Source organism: Muscardinus avellanarius (genome assembly GCF_963383645.1).
Source record: "Muscardinus avellanarius genome assembly, chromosome: 2".
Taxonomy (NCBI): Eukaryota; Metazoa; Chordata; class Mammalia; order Rodentia; family Gliridae; genus Muscardinus; species Muscardinus avellanarius.
In genome coordinates, this window is record NC_137787.1 from 33,402,540 (window position 1) to 33,417,111 (window position 14,572).

At 35.5% G+C, this 14,572-nt stretch overlaps 1 protein-coding gene across 4 annotated transcripts in view; it reads right to left on the reverse strand.

The window, feature by feature from the left end:
- Positions 1-14,572, reverse strand: part of PARD3B (par-3 family cell polarity regulator beta) — a gene marked incomplete at both ends in the record, with an annotated part of 1,045,674 nt that overhangs the window by 567,901 nt on the left and 463,201 nt on the right. For all 4 annotated transcript variants that reach the window (XM_080690300.1, XM_080690301.1, XM_080690302.1 and 1 more), the window contains one exon: positions 12,017-12,126. In XM_080690300.1, coding sequence (XP_080546426.1) covers positions 12,017-12,126 — 110 coding nt within the window. The remainder of the gene's footprint in view (positions 1-12,016; positions 12,127-14,572) is intronic.

Consider the following 14,572-nt stretch of genomic DNA (forward strand, 5'->3'; position numbering starts at 1 on the left):
ATCTTTACAATAGATGCTATTTCTTCATTCACACTTAAAAGATAGGGAGTTCTGCTTGGAAAGAAGGCTGAACACTTAGGTACTAAACACTAGGGCTCTGTCAGTCTTAAAATCTTCAGCAAGTAGGAAGTTAAAACAGATTTGCAAAAAGTTGTAATTAAAAAAAAAAAACTGGTTTAAATCTGTCAGAAAGCTTTGGATTCTCCAGTGCCTCACACTGGTTACTTCAAAACTAACTCACTCCAGATGTCCCTATGATCATCTAATCAGACATCAAAAGCCATTGGTGACAAGCTCACATGCTGCTTACGATCTCGCTTTATGTTTCCACAAGCATTATACAAGCACAGTAGCTGATCGTAAAGTGTGATTCGTCTGTATCAGAATTCTATTTTAGAGCTATTAGGAGAAAGGCCACCCTCCTGAGCAAGGGAAGCCTTTTACATGTCTGCACAATATCATTCTATGACCAGACTCTGAAAGTAGACATTGAAATGAAACGTGTATATCAGAAGAGTGTATATTATGAGGAAAAATAATCCCCCATTTAGAAGACATTTCTATGAATCAAGCCATCTTGAAGAAAAAAAGTAACTTTTCCTTTTCTTCCCACTTTCAGTGACCATGCCACCAATCTTTACTAAATTTCCAGAGCATGAAAAGTCCTATAGAAAGAAGATGAAGACATATAAAACATGTGGTTCTCACCTTGACTTTCACCTTAAAAGAACTTGACTATTTGCACTTTAGTCTTTATATTTTAGTAAATTTTTTATTCCAAAGAATTTGTGTACCTATGTATGCAAGGCATGTTTGTACTGTTGCCTCTTGTGTATTTTTTAACATATTCATCTGTATTATTCATTTAGAAAATAAAAACAGACTACTTGTGTTTTGGATAGAAATATATCCTAATTTCATCTACACTTATGAACTTTCAGATATTAAAATGAAGTTTCGAGTTAAATTCATAGCAACTATTGATTCATGCGGGGGAATTTGACATAATTCTTTTGGATTTAAGTCACTAAGAGCAATATGTAGGTTCTCTATTGTTGCCTTTTGATTGCACAAAGTTTCTGAGGAAATCATCTGTAATTTAGGTCATTTTCCCAGGGCTACACTGTTATAGATGCAATCAATATACAGGGTATTAAACTAAGAATAAAACTACTTAAAACATTATCTTCAGCAACTTTCCAACAACACTGTCAAATCTACCCATACTGCTAACATAAGACTGAAATGCTTATTAGTAGTTTGCCAAGAAATACCTTGTAAGTGTTCTCACTTCCTTTAATTACTTAACATAATACGGATGTAATTATCTTTTTTTTCTTTTTTTTTTTTGCAGGTTTGGGGATGGAATCCAGGGGCATTCAACTTCCAAGCTACACCCCCTTGCTCTATTTTTTATTCTTTATTTTGAAACCGGGTCTCACTGAGTTGCAGAGGACCTCACTAAGTAGCTGAGGCTGTCCGTGAACCGTGATCCTCTGGTCTCAGCCTCCTGAATGCTGGGATTATAAGTGTGTGCCACCACACCCAGCTCCGTATTTATCTTTTTCTGTATCACCTGAGACCAGAAAGCTTCTTACAGAAGCAAGAAAAAATATATTAGAAGGGAAAATCTTTTAATGTAATGAATATAAGAAATTTTCCCAAAATTTCTTCTCCAAAAAGGAGTTTTCTAAACTCTTTGAATATAGTTATTAAAAAATTATAAAGCTATGACCATTAAGATCACTAGCTCTCTGGTTGAAGAACTCACAATTTTGTTGACAAAGTGGCTGAATTCAGATAAATGATACTGCCATGTACATGTTAATTTCTATTCTCTGTTCACCTATCAGGGTCACTTGCAAAATTAGCCTTGATAATGGTTCATAAGTAAAATTGTTTGACTTGTTTTGTTCCTATAATTTGTACTCTTTATCAGATTAGAATTGGTTTAGATTAGAAACCAATTTCAGATTAGAAACCAATTCTAATCTGAAGTCGTTACTAGAATTGGAAAAACATAAATTGGGTCTCACAATTCAAACTGCTGACCTCAGCCACCAACACACATTTTATTCCAAGTAGAGAAGTTATGTTTAAACATCTCTCTCCCCTTGACAACATAAAGAAGAAACAAGTAATACATTGTCATAAAGCAGACAAATTGAAACTACTTGGGCGACAAAACAGTATTTTAAACAGGGAATTCCCCATTCAAATTTATACATATGTACATACATTCATGCATACATATATGTGTGTGTATATATATTTATAAAATACACATTTTTACGAAAGGCATTAAAATTTGTTATACATTATTGAATTAATCTGCCTTGCCTGTTTCAGAAATGGAAGTGTCAAACCTCTACTCATATATTTATGAGTAACCTGTTATGTGCCAAGATACATGTCTGGGGTATGAATTTAAAAAATGAATGTACTGGCTCATGCCTCTGGAGAGCTTATAGTTTTGAAACAAGTTAGAGATGTAAACAAGCAGTTATATTTCAGGGAGATAAAAGCTAATAGAGATACCACACAGGCATTTCCCTTCAGGGGTTAGGGAGGCTGAGCAGAATGCGAAAGTACAGACTAAGGCAAAGAAGACTCTATTAAAAGTGAATCGCTTGATAACCATTACAGGCTCAGATTGGTGGTGTTGCTTAATTGAGTTAGATTCAACCTTCATAACTGGGGTGTAAGTTTCCTGAGGACAGGAATCACATTGTAGGATTTCCAGTAGAGAATCAAAAGAGAGAGTCATCGCTTTGTTTTGACATGAAAGCAAATTTATTATGTGCAGATCAAGAATAAAAACTAAAAGAAGACATGTATTGGTTAAATTTTTAAATTTTTGCATTTGTACAAGTGATGGCTGAATAGTCAGCTTTCTTTTCAGATTTCAGGTTTGGATTAAACCCATGATGAAAAGTGGGAAGCACACATCTAAACAGGGCTCACAGTTCCCAGATTCTTTGGTTATTCATAATGCATACAGTCAGGTAATTGAGATTTGTTCCATCCATTTCTGCAAGATATGGTAAAAATCTCTGCTGCAGAGCAAATTGGGCTTCTGGATTTTCCCTACCTGAACTGGAGTCTTACAAGCATAACTGCTTTAGAAATTAAGCTGCCCAAACTTGCCAAACTAAGTAAACATTTGGCTCCATGAAATATTGGATGGCAGCTTTATCTCTTAAAAACAAAGCCATATGAAAACCATCTTGCAATGTGTCTCCAAGCTCTGGTCTTATCAGCACACAGCGTGAACAGCTGGAGTTACAAACACCAGGACTATTATTAAATCACTGTATCAGGGGAAAAAAAGAAAAACCTTTTGTAGGCTTCAATATCTCTAAATAATGCAATTATATATTACATGCTATTTCTCTCTCTTTTTTTTCTTAGCATTCATCTCTCCCTATTGGAAGACAATGGGTAATGGTTTTCTTCCAATATACCTGGGTGCCTAGAACTATTGTTCTTTTATCTTGTTTCTATAAATACTAAATTATATATCTAATGAATATAAAATATTATTTGGTCATTCTGAACATTTGCTAAATTTAATGTTGGATTTTGATTGCCAGTGACCCATTGCCTTATGATCAGGTGGCAATTCAATGATTTTAATCCTAACAGCCAAACTATTTAATTTTACCTGTGATATCTCAATGATTTATTTCACAGATCTGAGAAAGATTAATCTAGGGAAAAATGTCAACTATAATTTCAATATATGTGGCATACATGAAAAGATATGTGCGAGTAGAGGGGAAATTTCTCAAATTGATGCCCTCTCATATGACAGTTAAAACAGAAAGAGAATGCTGATAGTCACTGAAAATATATTCTCTTACTAGTAGCTACCTGACACCATTTTTCCTGAAAAAATTATCAAATCTCCAAAGAACATTGCATTTTCAGTTCTTGTCCCAGAAGAACACACTGGACAACTGGAAATATTCCCCCTTTGGCATATCCCACAACTGTAGGCATCTTTACCCCTAATTTTAGAGTTGCTAATAATTGTATTGCTACCAAAACACAGATAATTTTGGATTGTCAGTGAAGAAATTCGAAAACTTTATTCATTTTACAAATCTGGATTTTGATACCATGTATTGGGTAGGAAAGGTAATAATATGTTTAAATAACTTTAATACATATTTGGAGAAAGGGATGATAATTTTTAATCTCTACTATTCTTCTTACTCTGTGAATTAGCAACTTCTCTGAACTATTAAATCTAAGCTCAAAACAGTAATCTTCATCCTTATCTTTTGTTTTCCTTTTAAAATTTAAATAGTAATGGAGTTTCTTTAATGAAACACACACACACAAACACACACACACACACACACACACACACACACACACACACGTACACACTCCATGCAGAGCTTACAATTTCAGAGAGCTGAGTCTCCTCAATACCCATCCATGAACTTCTAGTTTAGCAACCACAAAAACTGACAGCTTATTTATTGAAATGAATGTATATATCATAGAGACTTCTAAAAGACAGACCAATATTTTCTTAATATGGGTAATGTAAAACAATTAATGAGTTTAGGACAATGTCCTTAATTAACTGAGAACAACTGCAGTACTATAATTTTTTCAGGAATCCACTTTTTAATTTAGTCACCCTGCAGGATCAATTTGCCTTAAGGGTTAAATTCAAACTATAAACAGTCATTAAAACATACAACAACCATAGTAGTTAACCGGATATTAAGAAAAAAAATCACATCTGTTTTGGAGTTCTGTTCCATCTGCAAATTTGGGAACATCAATTTCAAAAACCTAGTTTTATAGCATGCCCTTAAGCCAAGAACACCAGGTTGCAATGAAGGAAAATAAGGTAAAACTTCTCATAAGCAGAGTCTCACTAAAATATCCTGTCTCCAGAATTCTCATTCTTTAATTCAAAAGCAGTCAGTAGAACTGTATTTGCTATTATCTTGAAAGACAAATAGTCATTGCTATTTGCACATTAATAATTGTACTATTCTGGTATGAAAAGAAATGAAACAAAATTCTATCCTGTTTATCTGGTGGTTCTTTAAGTAACAAATACTGAGACTGGTGACTTCTCAATATATAAAAAAATTGAAACTTGCAGGGAATCTGATTTATCTAATTTAGGTTCATTTTAAAACTCCAACATGTCTCAGAGTGTACATCTTAAATAACCAATTCGTAATAACTCAATCAGCCAGAAAATAAGTGCAACTTTTCCAACTTTTCAAAAAACATCTATCCCTGGGCATCAGTGAAGACTCTTGCCTCTATGGTAAGCCTAATGAAGTGCAACTGAAAATAGCAGTCATCAACCGTGGTTTTAAAGGCAATATTTCAACATAATCAAATGTGTCAAATATTCATTCTTCAGATTCTTATGCTGTGGGTTATAAGTTTCATTTCTTGGGAATGATTGAACATAACCCACTCGGGGTCCTGCCATCTGTGAATTACTTACATATGAACACTGTTTAAGAGATGGAAATTTTGATTGTTTTCCCTTCCCCACTGGATATTGTTCTGAAATGCAATCGAACATGGCTTTTTAAAGCAATTATTTTTTATCTTGGTTGCTATATGGCTACATTATCATACTCTTCCCATAGTTATAAGCATTTTTAAAATCATAGGAATCAACTACATTGCAGATGAAGTTATCAAGGGAACGTCAGCCTGATGTTCTCAACCATTTTCCCTGTCCTTGCCAACAAGAACCTCTGCAGTGAGTGCCCAGGCAGGAGTCACAGAGGTTGTGCTCCTATGGTTATCTTGAAAAGCTGCTCCTGTAACTACTGAGTAAACAATGAAAGGAGTTATTGGCTATATGCAAGAACTACAGGCATAATTTTAAATTATCTAGTTGCCATGTTAAGAAAAAGTAAAAAGAAGTAATGAAACTATCACTATTTGCATATGCCATTATATTATACTTAGAAGACCCAACAAATTCAGACAAGTGTATGGATACAAAATCAACTTTAAAAAATCAGAAGCTTTTCTCTATCCCAACCATTAACCCACTGAAAAATAAATCCAGAAAACATTTCCACTCACAAATCCCCCAAACAGTAAAATACTTTGGACTAAGCCTAATGGAGGATGTTAATTCCTCTATAAGAAATACTATAAAATATTGAAAAATTAAATTAAAGAAGATCTTAGAAGGTGGAACAACCTTCCATGCTCTTAGATAGGCAGAGTAAATATCATCAAAATGGCCATTCTTCCTAAAGTGATCTATAGATTCAATGCAATGAGCATTAAAATACTAATGTAATTCTTAACATATATAGAAAAATCAGTCTTTCAATTTATTTGGAACAACAACAACAGAAAAAAAAAACCAGAATAGCCAAAACAGTTCTCAGCAACAAGAACCATGCAGGAGGTATCATAATACCTGACATCAAACTATACTACAGAGCCATAGTAATAAAAACAGCATGGCACTGGTACAAATAGACACATAGGCTAATTGAGCAGAATAGAAAACTTAAAACCAGATCTGCACAATCACAGCCAATTGATTTTTGACAAAGGGGCCAAAAATATACACCGGATAAAATAGCTTTTTTGACATATGGCATTGGAAAAACTGGTTATCCATATGCAGAAAAATGTAAATAAACTCCACTTCCTCATGCTGTACAAAAGTTAATTCAAGATGGATCAAAACCTGGAAATTAGACCAGACACCATGCAGCTACTTGAAAAGAGTAGAGGAACAACCCTCATAGGCATGGGTAAAAATTCTCAACAAGACCCTAAAGGCACAAGAAATTAAAATGAAGATCAATACATGGGATTGCATTAAACTAAAGAGCGTTTGCCAGTTACTCCTCTGATAGAGGACTAATGTCTAAAATATACTGAGAACTCAAGAAACTCACTGCCAAAAAAAAAATAACCTAATTAAAAAACAGGCAAGTGAACTAAATAGACACTTAATAAAAGAAGCACAAATGGCCAATAAATACATGAAAAAATGTTCAACATCATTAGTAATCAGAGAGATGCAAATCAAAATGACCTGGAGATTTCACCTAGCCTCAATTAGAATGACAACCATTAAAACCACAAACAATAACAAATGTTGGTAAGGATGTGAAAAAATAGGAACTCTGATACACTGTTGGTAAGGTTGCAAATTAGTGCAAACATTTGGAAAAAATTCATCCTCAAAAGAATGGGAATGAACCTACCATATGACCCAGCTATACCACCTCTGGGTACCTACCCATAAGAACGGAAACCAAACTACCAAAGTAACACATGCATATCTCTATTTATAGTTGCACAGTTCACAACTTCCAATCTATGGAACCAGCCAAGATGTCCATCAACAGATGAATGGATTACAAGACTATGGGATATGTACACAATGAAATTTTACTCAGCCATAAAGAACACAATTATATCATTTTCAGGGAAATGGATGGAACTAGAGAAAAGTTTGCTAAGTGAGATTAGTCACAAAAAGTGAAAATTCAGATGTTCTCAGTAATGTGCAGAAGGTAGGGAGAAATTGGGACAAAGGAGGGATTCCAGACAAAGGAGAGGAAACCTTAGTTGAGTGAAGAAGGGGACCTATCTGAGGGAGATGGGAGGGGTAAAGAGGAAAACGCCTGGATGGACATGTACATACACAAACGTATCAAAGCCAATGGCTGTGCTGAGCATGGGAAAGAGGGGAGGAAGAGGGAATAAGGCAGGGCCCGGGAGATGGCTCAAAGCATGCTGTGTGTATGTATGCCTCTATCACTCCCAAAGTCACCAAGATGTATGATTACAATGCACCAATAAAAACAGAAGAAATGAAAATAATTTTTGTGGTACTGGGGCTCCAGCCCAGGGCCATTTAACTTCTGAGCTATACTCACAGCCCTTTTTTATTTTTTGACTTAAAACAGGGTCTCACTATGTTTCTGAGAGTCTTACTACAGTGGTGAGGCTTGAGGAACCTATGATCTTCCTGTCTTAGCCTCCTAAGTATTGGGACTGCAGGTGTGCACTGCCACACCCAGGTGCACTGAAAATAAGTTTAGCCGGGTGTGGTGGCGCACGCCTGTAATCCCAGCATTCGGGAGGCTGAGACCGAAGGATCATGGTTTGCAGAAAGCCTCAGCTACTTAGTGAGGCTCTCTGCAAATCAGTGAGACCAGGTTTCAAAATAAATAATAAAAACTAGGGCAAGGGATGTAGCTCAGAGGTTGAATGCCCTTGGGTTCCATCCCCAGACCCGTCCCCCCCCCCCAAATTTTAATAATATACTTTAACCAGATATAACAAATATGTTATCATTTCATTAGTCATGATGAAAATTATTAGAAAATTATTAAGATATTTTATATTATTCCTTCATATTTCAGCATTATAAATCCAGTGTGCATATCACACTGGAAACATGTTTTAATTTGGGTCACATACATTTCAAGTTCAATAGTCTTGTATAGGGCTAGTGGCTACCATACAGGACAGTATAGTTCAAAATAGTCTACACATTTGGATGTGCATAGATCTAAGGCAAAATAGAAGTTGAATCTTTATTCTAGGTAAAAATATATACTTCTAAGTGTCTTTTTGTTGTTTGTGTGTATAGAACTGGGATATTCTATCTCTGAGCTATACTCCTACCTAGCCCCATTTTATTTTTTATTTTAAAACAGGGTCGTACTAAATTAACCATATTGAACTCAAATCTGTGGTCCTCCTAGCTAAGCCTCCCTAGTAACAGGATTACAGGCATGCATTACCATGCCTAGTTCTCTAAGCATCTTTAGTTACTAAATTTGCCTCCTGTTTGCCCAGTAGGGCAGTTAAAACATCTGTCTCTTGCCTGGAATGAACAAAACCTTGCAGCAAACATTTAACTGTTAGATTCCTTGGTGGAACAGAGAGAATGACTAAAATATATTATTATCAAGTGGGTTAATTACTGAAAACTTCTAGAACTTTCTGCAGACCTTGTGTTCTTAAGTCCAAAACAAATATACTGAGCACCTTCCATGTACTTGGCACTAGACAATAAGCCATGTAAAGCTCATGCCTCTTAGGATCTTAGGATTTCCAAGTATCCATGGAGGTTATTTTTCAGTTGAAGAAATAAAAGTCTAAGATGCTATTCTATCCCATGGTGGGGGCAAGGCTCAGACTCTACTCCAGGGGGTTCCAGGTCTGCACCTCATCACGCACAGAGAACACTAGGAGGAAGGAGGCATTTTCCTTTTCACGATTGAGACACAGGGACGCTGCTCATGTCTCATAAAGAAGAGTGAGATTTAAGGATTTGGGATTGCAGCATTTTTTCCTGAATTAGAGTATGAATCTTTGCCAGTTATAACATTACATTTCTGACTCTGACACCAACTTGGAACTTTCTGTTGTAGTATTTTGGTGAGACTATGAAATCTATCAGAAAGATAGTAGCCCTAATTTCCTCTCAGGGAAAGCAATATTCTTATCATTTCGGTTGCCCTAAGCACTGAGTTTAAGTGATAGAAACATAAACTGTGGCAGATTTTCTGAATGCAAACAATAGTAACATGTTACTCAGATACACTCGCATTTTAGGGTATACAGACATCATAAAAGTAGGCACCAACTAGGTGTGGTGGCATAGACTATAATCCCATTACCTGGGAGGCTGAGAGAGGAGGATTATAGGTTTCAGGATAGCTTAAAAAAACTTAGATTCTGTACAAAATAAAAGAATAAAAAGGACTAGGGGTATAGAATGCACCTGGGTTCAATCTCCTATGAATCATCATCATCATCATCATCATCATCATCATCATCATCTAAATTTTAGTTATTCTCTTTTCATAAAAATAAGCACTAAATTGTAGTGATTCATTTATGTAAAATTCTTCTCTCATTTATATTGTTCTCTTACGCCAATCCATTTAGGCTCAAAATGGTCTCAGTGCATGTTAATAAACAAAACACCAAATATTACCACATACTGGTTTTGTTTGTACTTGTCATTAAAATATAACACACACCTGATTTTTATTAAATTCACATTAAATATATTTCCTGAAAAGGATAGTTTTAAATAGGACAGCAAGAGAACACTATATATAAAATAATTTTAAACCTGGGCATGGTGGTTCAAGCTAGTAATCCCAGCATTTGGGAGGCTGAGACAAGATCACAGTTTGCCTCAGCTACTTAGGCCTTTATTTTTTGGTGGTACTGGGGTTCCTGGAGGAAACCCTTCTACCTCTGGGCTACACTCCCAGACCTATTTTTATACTTTTTTTTTTTAATATGGGAACAGGGTCTCTTAAGCCAGCAAGGCTGGCTTCGAACCTGCGCGATCCTCCTGTGTCCGCCTCCCAAGCGCGGGGACTGCAAGTGTGCGCCACCACGCCCAGCCTTAGTGAGGTCTTTTGCAACTCAGTGAGACCCTGTTTCAAAAAAATCAGAGAATTAAAAATAGGGCTGAGGGTGTAGCTTGGAGGTAGAATGCTCCTCCATCCCCAGTACAGCAAAAATAAATAAATAAGCCGGGTGTGGTGGCGCACGCTTGTAATCCCCATGCTTGGGAGGCTGAGACAGGAGGATCACACAGGTTTGAAGCCAGATTCAGCTACCTAGTGAGGCTCTCAGCAACTCAGTGAGACCCTGTTTCTAAACAAAATATTTTAAAAATAGGTCTGAGAGTATAGCTCAGAAGTAGAAAGCCTCTGGGTTCCACTCCCAGTACCACCAAAAATTTAAAAAATTTAAAAATTAAAAAACAAATACTTTTAAGACACTTGCTTTCTTGTTTAAATAAAGAAGTATGCCAAAATATACCACAAATCTAATTAGTATATGTCCAATGATTTGGTATAGCAACTCCTACTTTATCCACATGATTACCTATTCTTTTTTGTTTGTTTATTTGTGTGGTACTGGGGATTGAACCAAGGGCCTCAGGCATGCTGGGCAAGCACTCTGCCACTGAAATAGTCTTGGTATTAATTCTTAATAAGAACCCAGTCCCCCATCCTGGTATTAATTCTTGATAAGAAAATTATATACCCAATTGGGAGAACCTGTTTAATTCACTCAGCATCTAGATATATGCCTATAAAATGTTGTTTTTTATTTTTCGTAAAGTGCTATAGATAGTAAGATTTAAAATGGGAGAGAGAGTTGATTTTAGGAGGCTTTTAATATGGTTATATTTAAAAAAAACCACCTGTTCCAATGATACATAGTCATCAACCGAAATCTAACACTCAGAATATTTGGATGACTGAATCACATTTGTAGCTCTTCAAAGCAACTGAGGATTTAGTACAAAGATCCATAGTTCTCTATGGAAGGGAAGTATATCTTCAGGAAATTGTTCTCTAACTATCAATTGTTAAGTACAGAAGTTATATTAGGTTTTAGCATTTCTGGTGTATAATTTTACGTTTCTTCAGTTTGAATGCTGAATTCTAGAAGTCCAATGCTGGCACCACATATCCATGACAGAGCTTACAACCGTTCACCCAGGTATGAATTTGCAAAGTATTGTATTAATGCACCAACACTACACACGCTGTACCTTTCCATATTGGGAAGCGGTCAGAGGAAGATTATGCAGTAGCACAGTGTGCTGCTTCACAGCAGGGTCTTCAGAGCCAGACTCTGGGGTGAAATCCAGGTTGTGCCACTTCCTACTTATATGGCCTTAAAAAATTACTAAGCCTCCCTGTGCTTCAATTTCCTTACCGGCACAGCGGAGATAAACACTTGTGCTTACCTTGATATAGGAGTTTAGATGACAAAATAAAGTACTGACAATGGTTTGACACATCGAATAATCTGTGCTATATAAATAATGGCTATCACTCCAAACATATACTACTAATAGATCATTCTATTATAATTACAATCTCTTATAAAAAGGATCCCTTATTTTCTATTTACTCAAAACTCCAAAGTCCCAGCTAATCTTTAAGCAAGCACTTTGATCTTTTACCAGAAATGCAATGGACAGGATACCTACTGGAGCAACAGGTTTCACACTCTGGCCCCTGGGGTGTGAAGCACTTGGCTGGGCGTCTGCAGGTGGCCCTGGCGCTGGGTCACTGCTTCTCCTCACCAGCAGTGGAGTGCCTGCAAGACAATGTCAGAGGTGAGAGGTCAAAGGAACCCTGGCGGGACGAGAGGACATGACACAATGTGGTTTAATTAAAAAGGTTTATGACATGCTTTCATGTAAAAACATTCTAGTTCTAAGAATGCTTGTCAAATAATCCATTTAATGGTTGTTGGTCATCTATACACAGAAGGACATGTGCAAACAAAATCTTTAAATTTTCATCTTTCCTCAAATGCATTTTAAACCAAGCCATTATATTTAGCAGATAGTGTTAGGCCATGCAAAAAGTAGGTAATGGGCAATCTGAGAACTAATCTAGGAAATATATGTGAATATTTAAAAGAATGATTATCCAGAAAATGAACGAAGAGGTTCTCGAAGTCAGTGCAATTTGCTATTCAGTAGAGCTAAAAGTATAGTTATTACTGACATTTTTTGCTTCCCAAAACTTTTGAAAGATGATACATATTGAAATACATTATTTGCTGGGGTTATAGCAATAATGTCTATTTAAGTACACAAAGAGATTGGTTCCATTCGAATTCCCTTTCTCCTAAAGTAGATAAAACTGATAAAGAAAATAAGTTAGCTCTTCTAAAAATATATCCTGATTTCTTTTTAATTTAATAAAGTCTTCCACTATTAAATATTTGAGTCAGTTATTAAATTCTGAAAAAAAGACCATACTATTAGAAAGTTCAAATGAAATTCAACCTTAGTAGAGCTAGCAGCCTAACAACCCTGACTGCAATTAGGCCTAAAATAATTTGTTCCATACAAAATTGGCCACTACAGAAAAAAAAAAAAACCTCAAAAAATTCTGCTTTTGGTTTAAAAATCACTTTCACATAAAAATTAATTTTTTATTTTTATCCATTTGGGAAAAGGCTGAAGAACAATTGAAATACAATTTCTCATTTATCAATGTTCTGAAAATAATTCCCAACCCTCTCAAGTCATTGCAGTTTAAGCAAACAATTTTTATTCATGTTTTAAGTTATTTACAAAACTGATTTTTTACGTACTTCAACATTCTTATTCTATTAAAAACATAGGATTGCTAATATTTTTATTCTTTTCCAGATAGGAATTGCTTTTTTAAAAAAGAAGTTCTTTAATAAGAAATTAGCATGCTACTCAAAACACTGACACTATGCCAAAAGGTATCAAGTCAAAGTACACATTCCTTTTTTTTTGGGGGGGGGTCTGGGGATGAAACCCAGGGGCATTCTACCTCTGAGCTATACCCCCTGCCCTATTTTTTATTCTTTATTTTGAAACTGGGTCTCACTGAGTTGCAAAGGGCCTCACTAAGTAGCTGAGGCTGTCCAGGAACCGTGATCTTCCGGTCTCAGCCTCCCAAATGCTGGGATTAAAAGCGTGCGCCACCACGCCTGGATTATTTCTATTTAATAGATACATCACTACATTATCCCCTTTTCTTTTTATTAATAGACACAATACTACATTATCCCTTATTCTTTCTACTTTCAACTACAAAATGTCTTAAGCAACCAATGTACCAATATTTGTATGGCTAGAAAATTGTTACTTAAACATTAAAAATAAGTGAATAGAAGCAAGAACAAGTACCATAGAATCCGGTCTCATGCCAATATATGTTTTTTCTCTTCCTCGGGTGATCTGAAGACTAAACTTCTTTAAGACTAAGCCACTGAATTATCAATACCATGAAATAAACAATAAATTCTAAATGAAACATCCTCAGAGGCAACTCATTACCTTTGAAGTCAAGAAAAAACTGAGGTCAACACCATGAAACTCCGGCTTGTTTCCAAGCATTTAACCGTACCAGAATACAAGTCAATAATCTCAAAGAATAAACAACAAACAAGGAATGTTGTCATTAGGACTTTCTCATCTTCAAGATTCAGAGGCAGAGAAATGGAAATCTCAGCGACTCAGAATTTTAGGTACAATAATTTTTTTTTTAGCTGAGTCATATATATATATATATATATGTATGTCATAACATATGTGTGGGTCTACACTATAATTTTTGGTTAATAAATACATCTATTTAAAGAAGCTATCATAGAGTTCTTTAAGGATACATGCCCATGATGTGTCATGTTGCTAATATTTGAATTGTTTAATACATTGTTTTTCACAGTAACATGGATTTAGGTTTGTGTATTCAATCAATATGCCTTAGTATCATGAGATGTCTGTCAGAAGAGGACTGTTCATTGTTGTACCAGTGTACCAATTATTTGGAGCATTTAAAACCATCTCATGGTACCCATTAATATGGATAATTTCACACTCATATGCCTCTGTTAAATTAATTAATAATAAACGCACACAAAATAAAATCCAAAACTAACTGACCGATGAACCAAACAAACTTTAAGAGGGCTGGAAACTTAACAACAGCAACATACTCTTACCTTATCAGGAAAAAGTTTTACTTCTTCTTTTTTTTAACTTCACATTTGA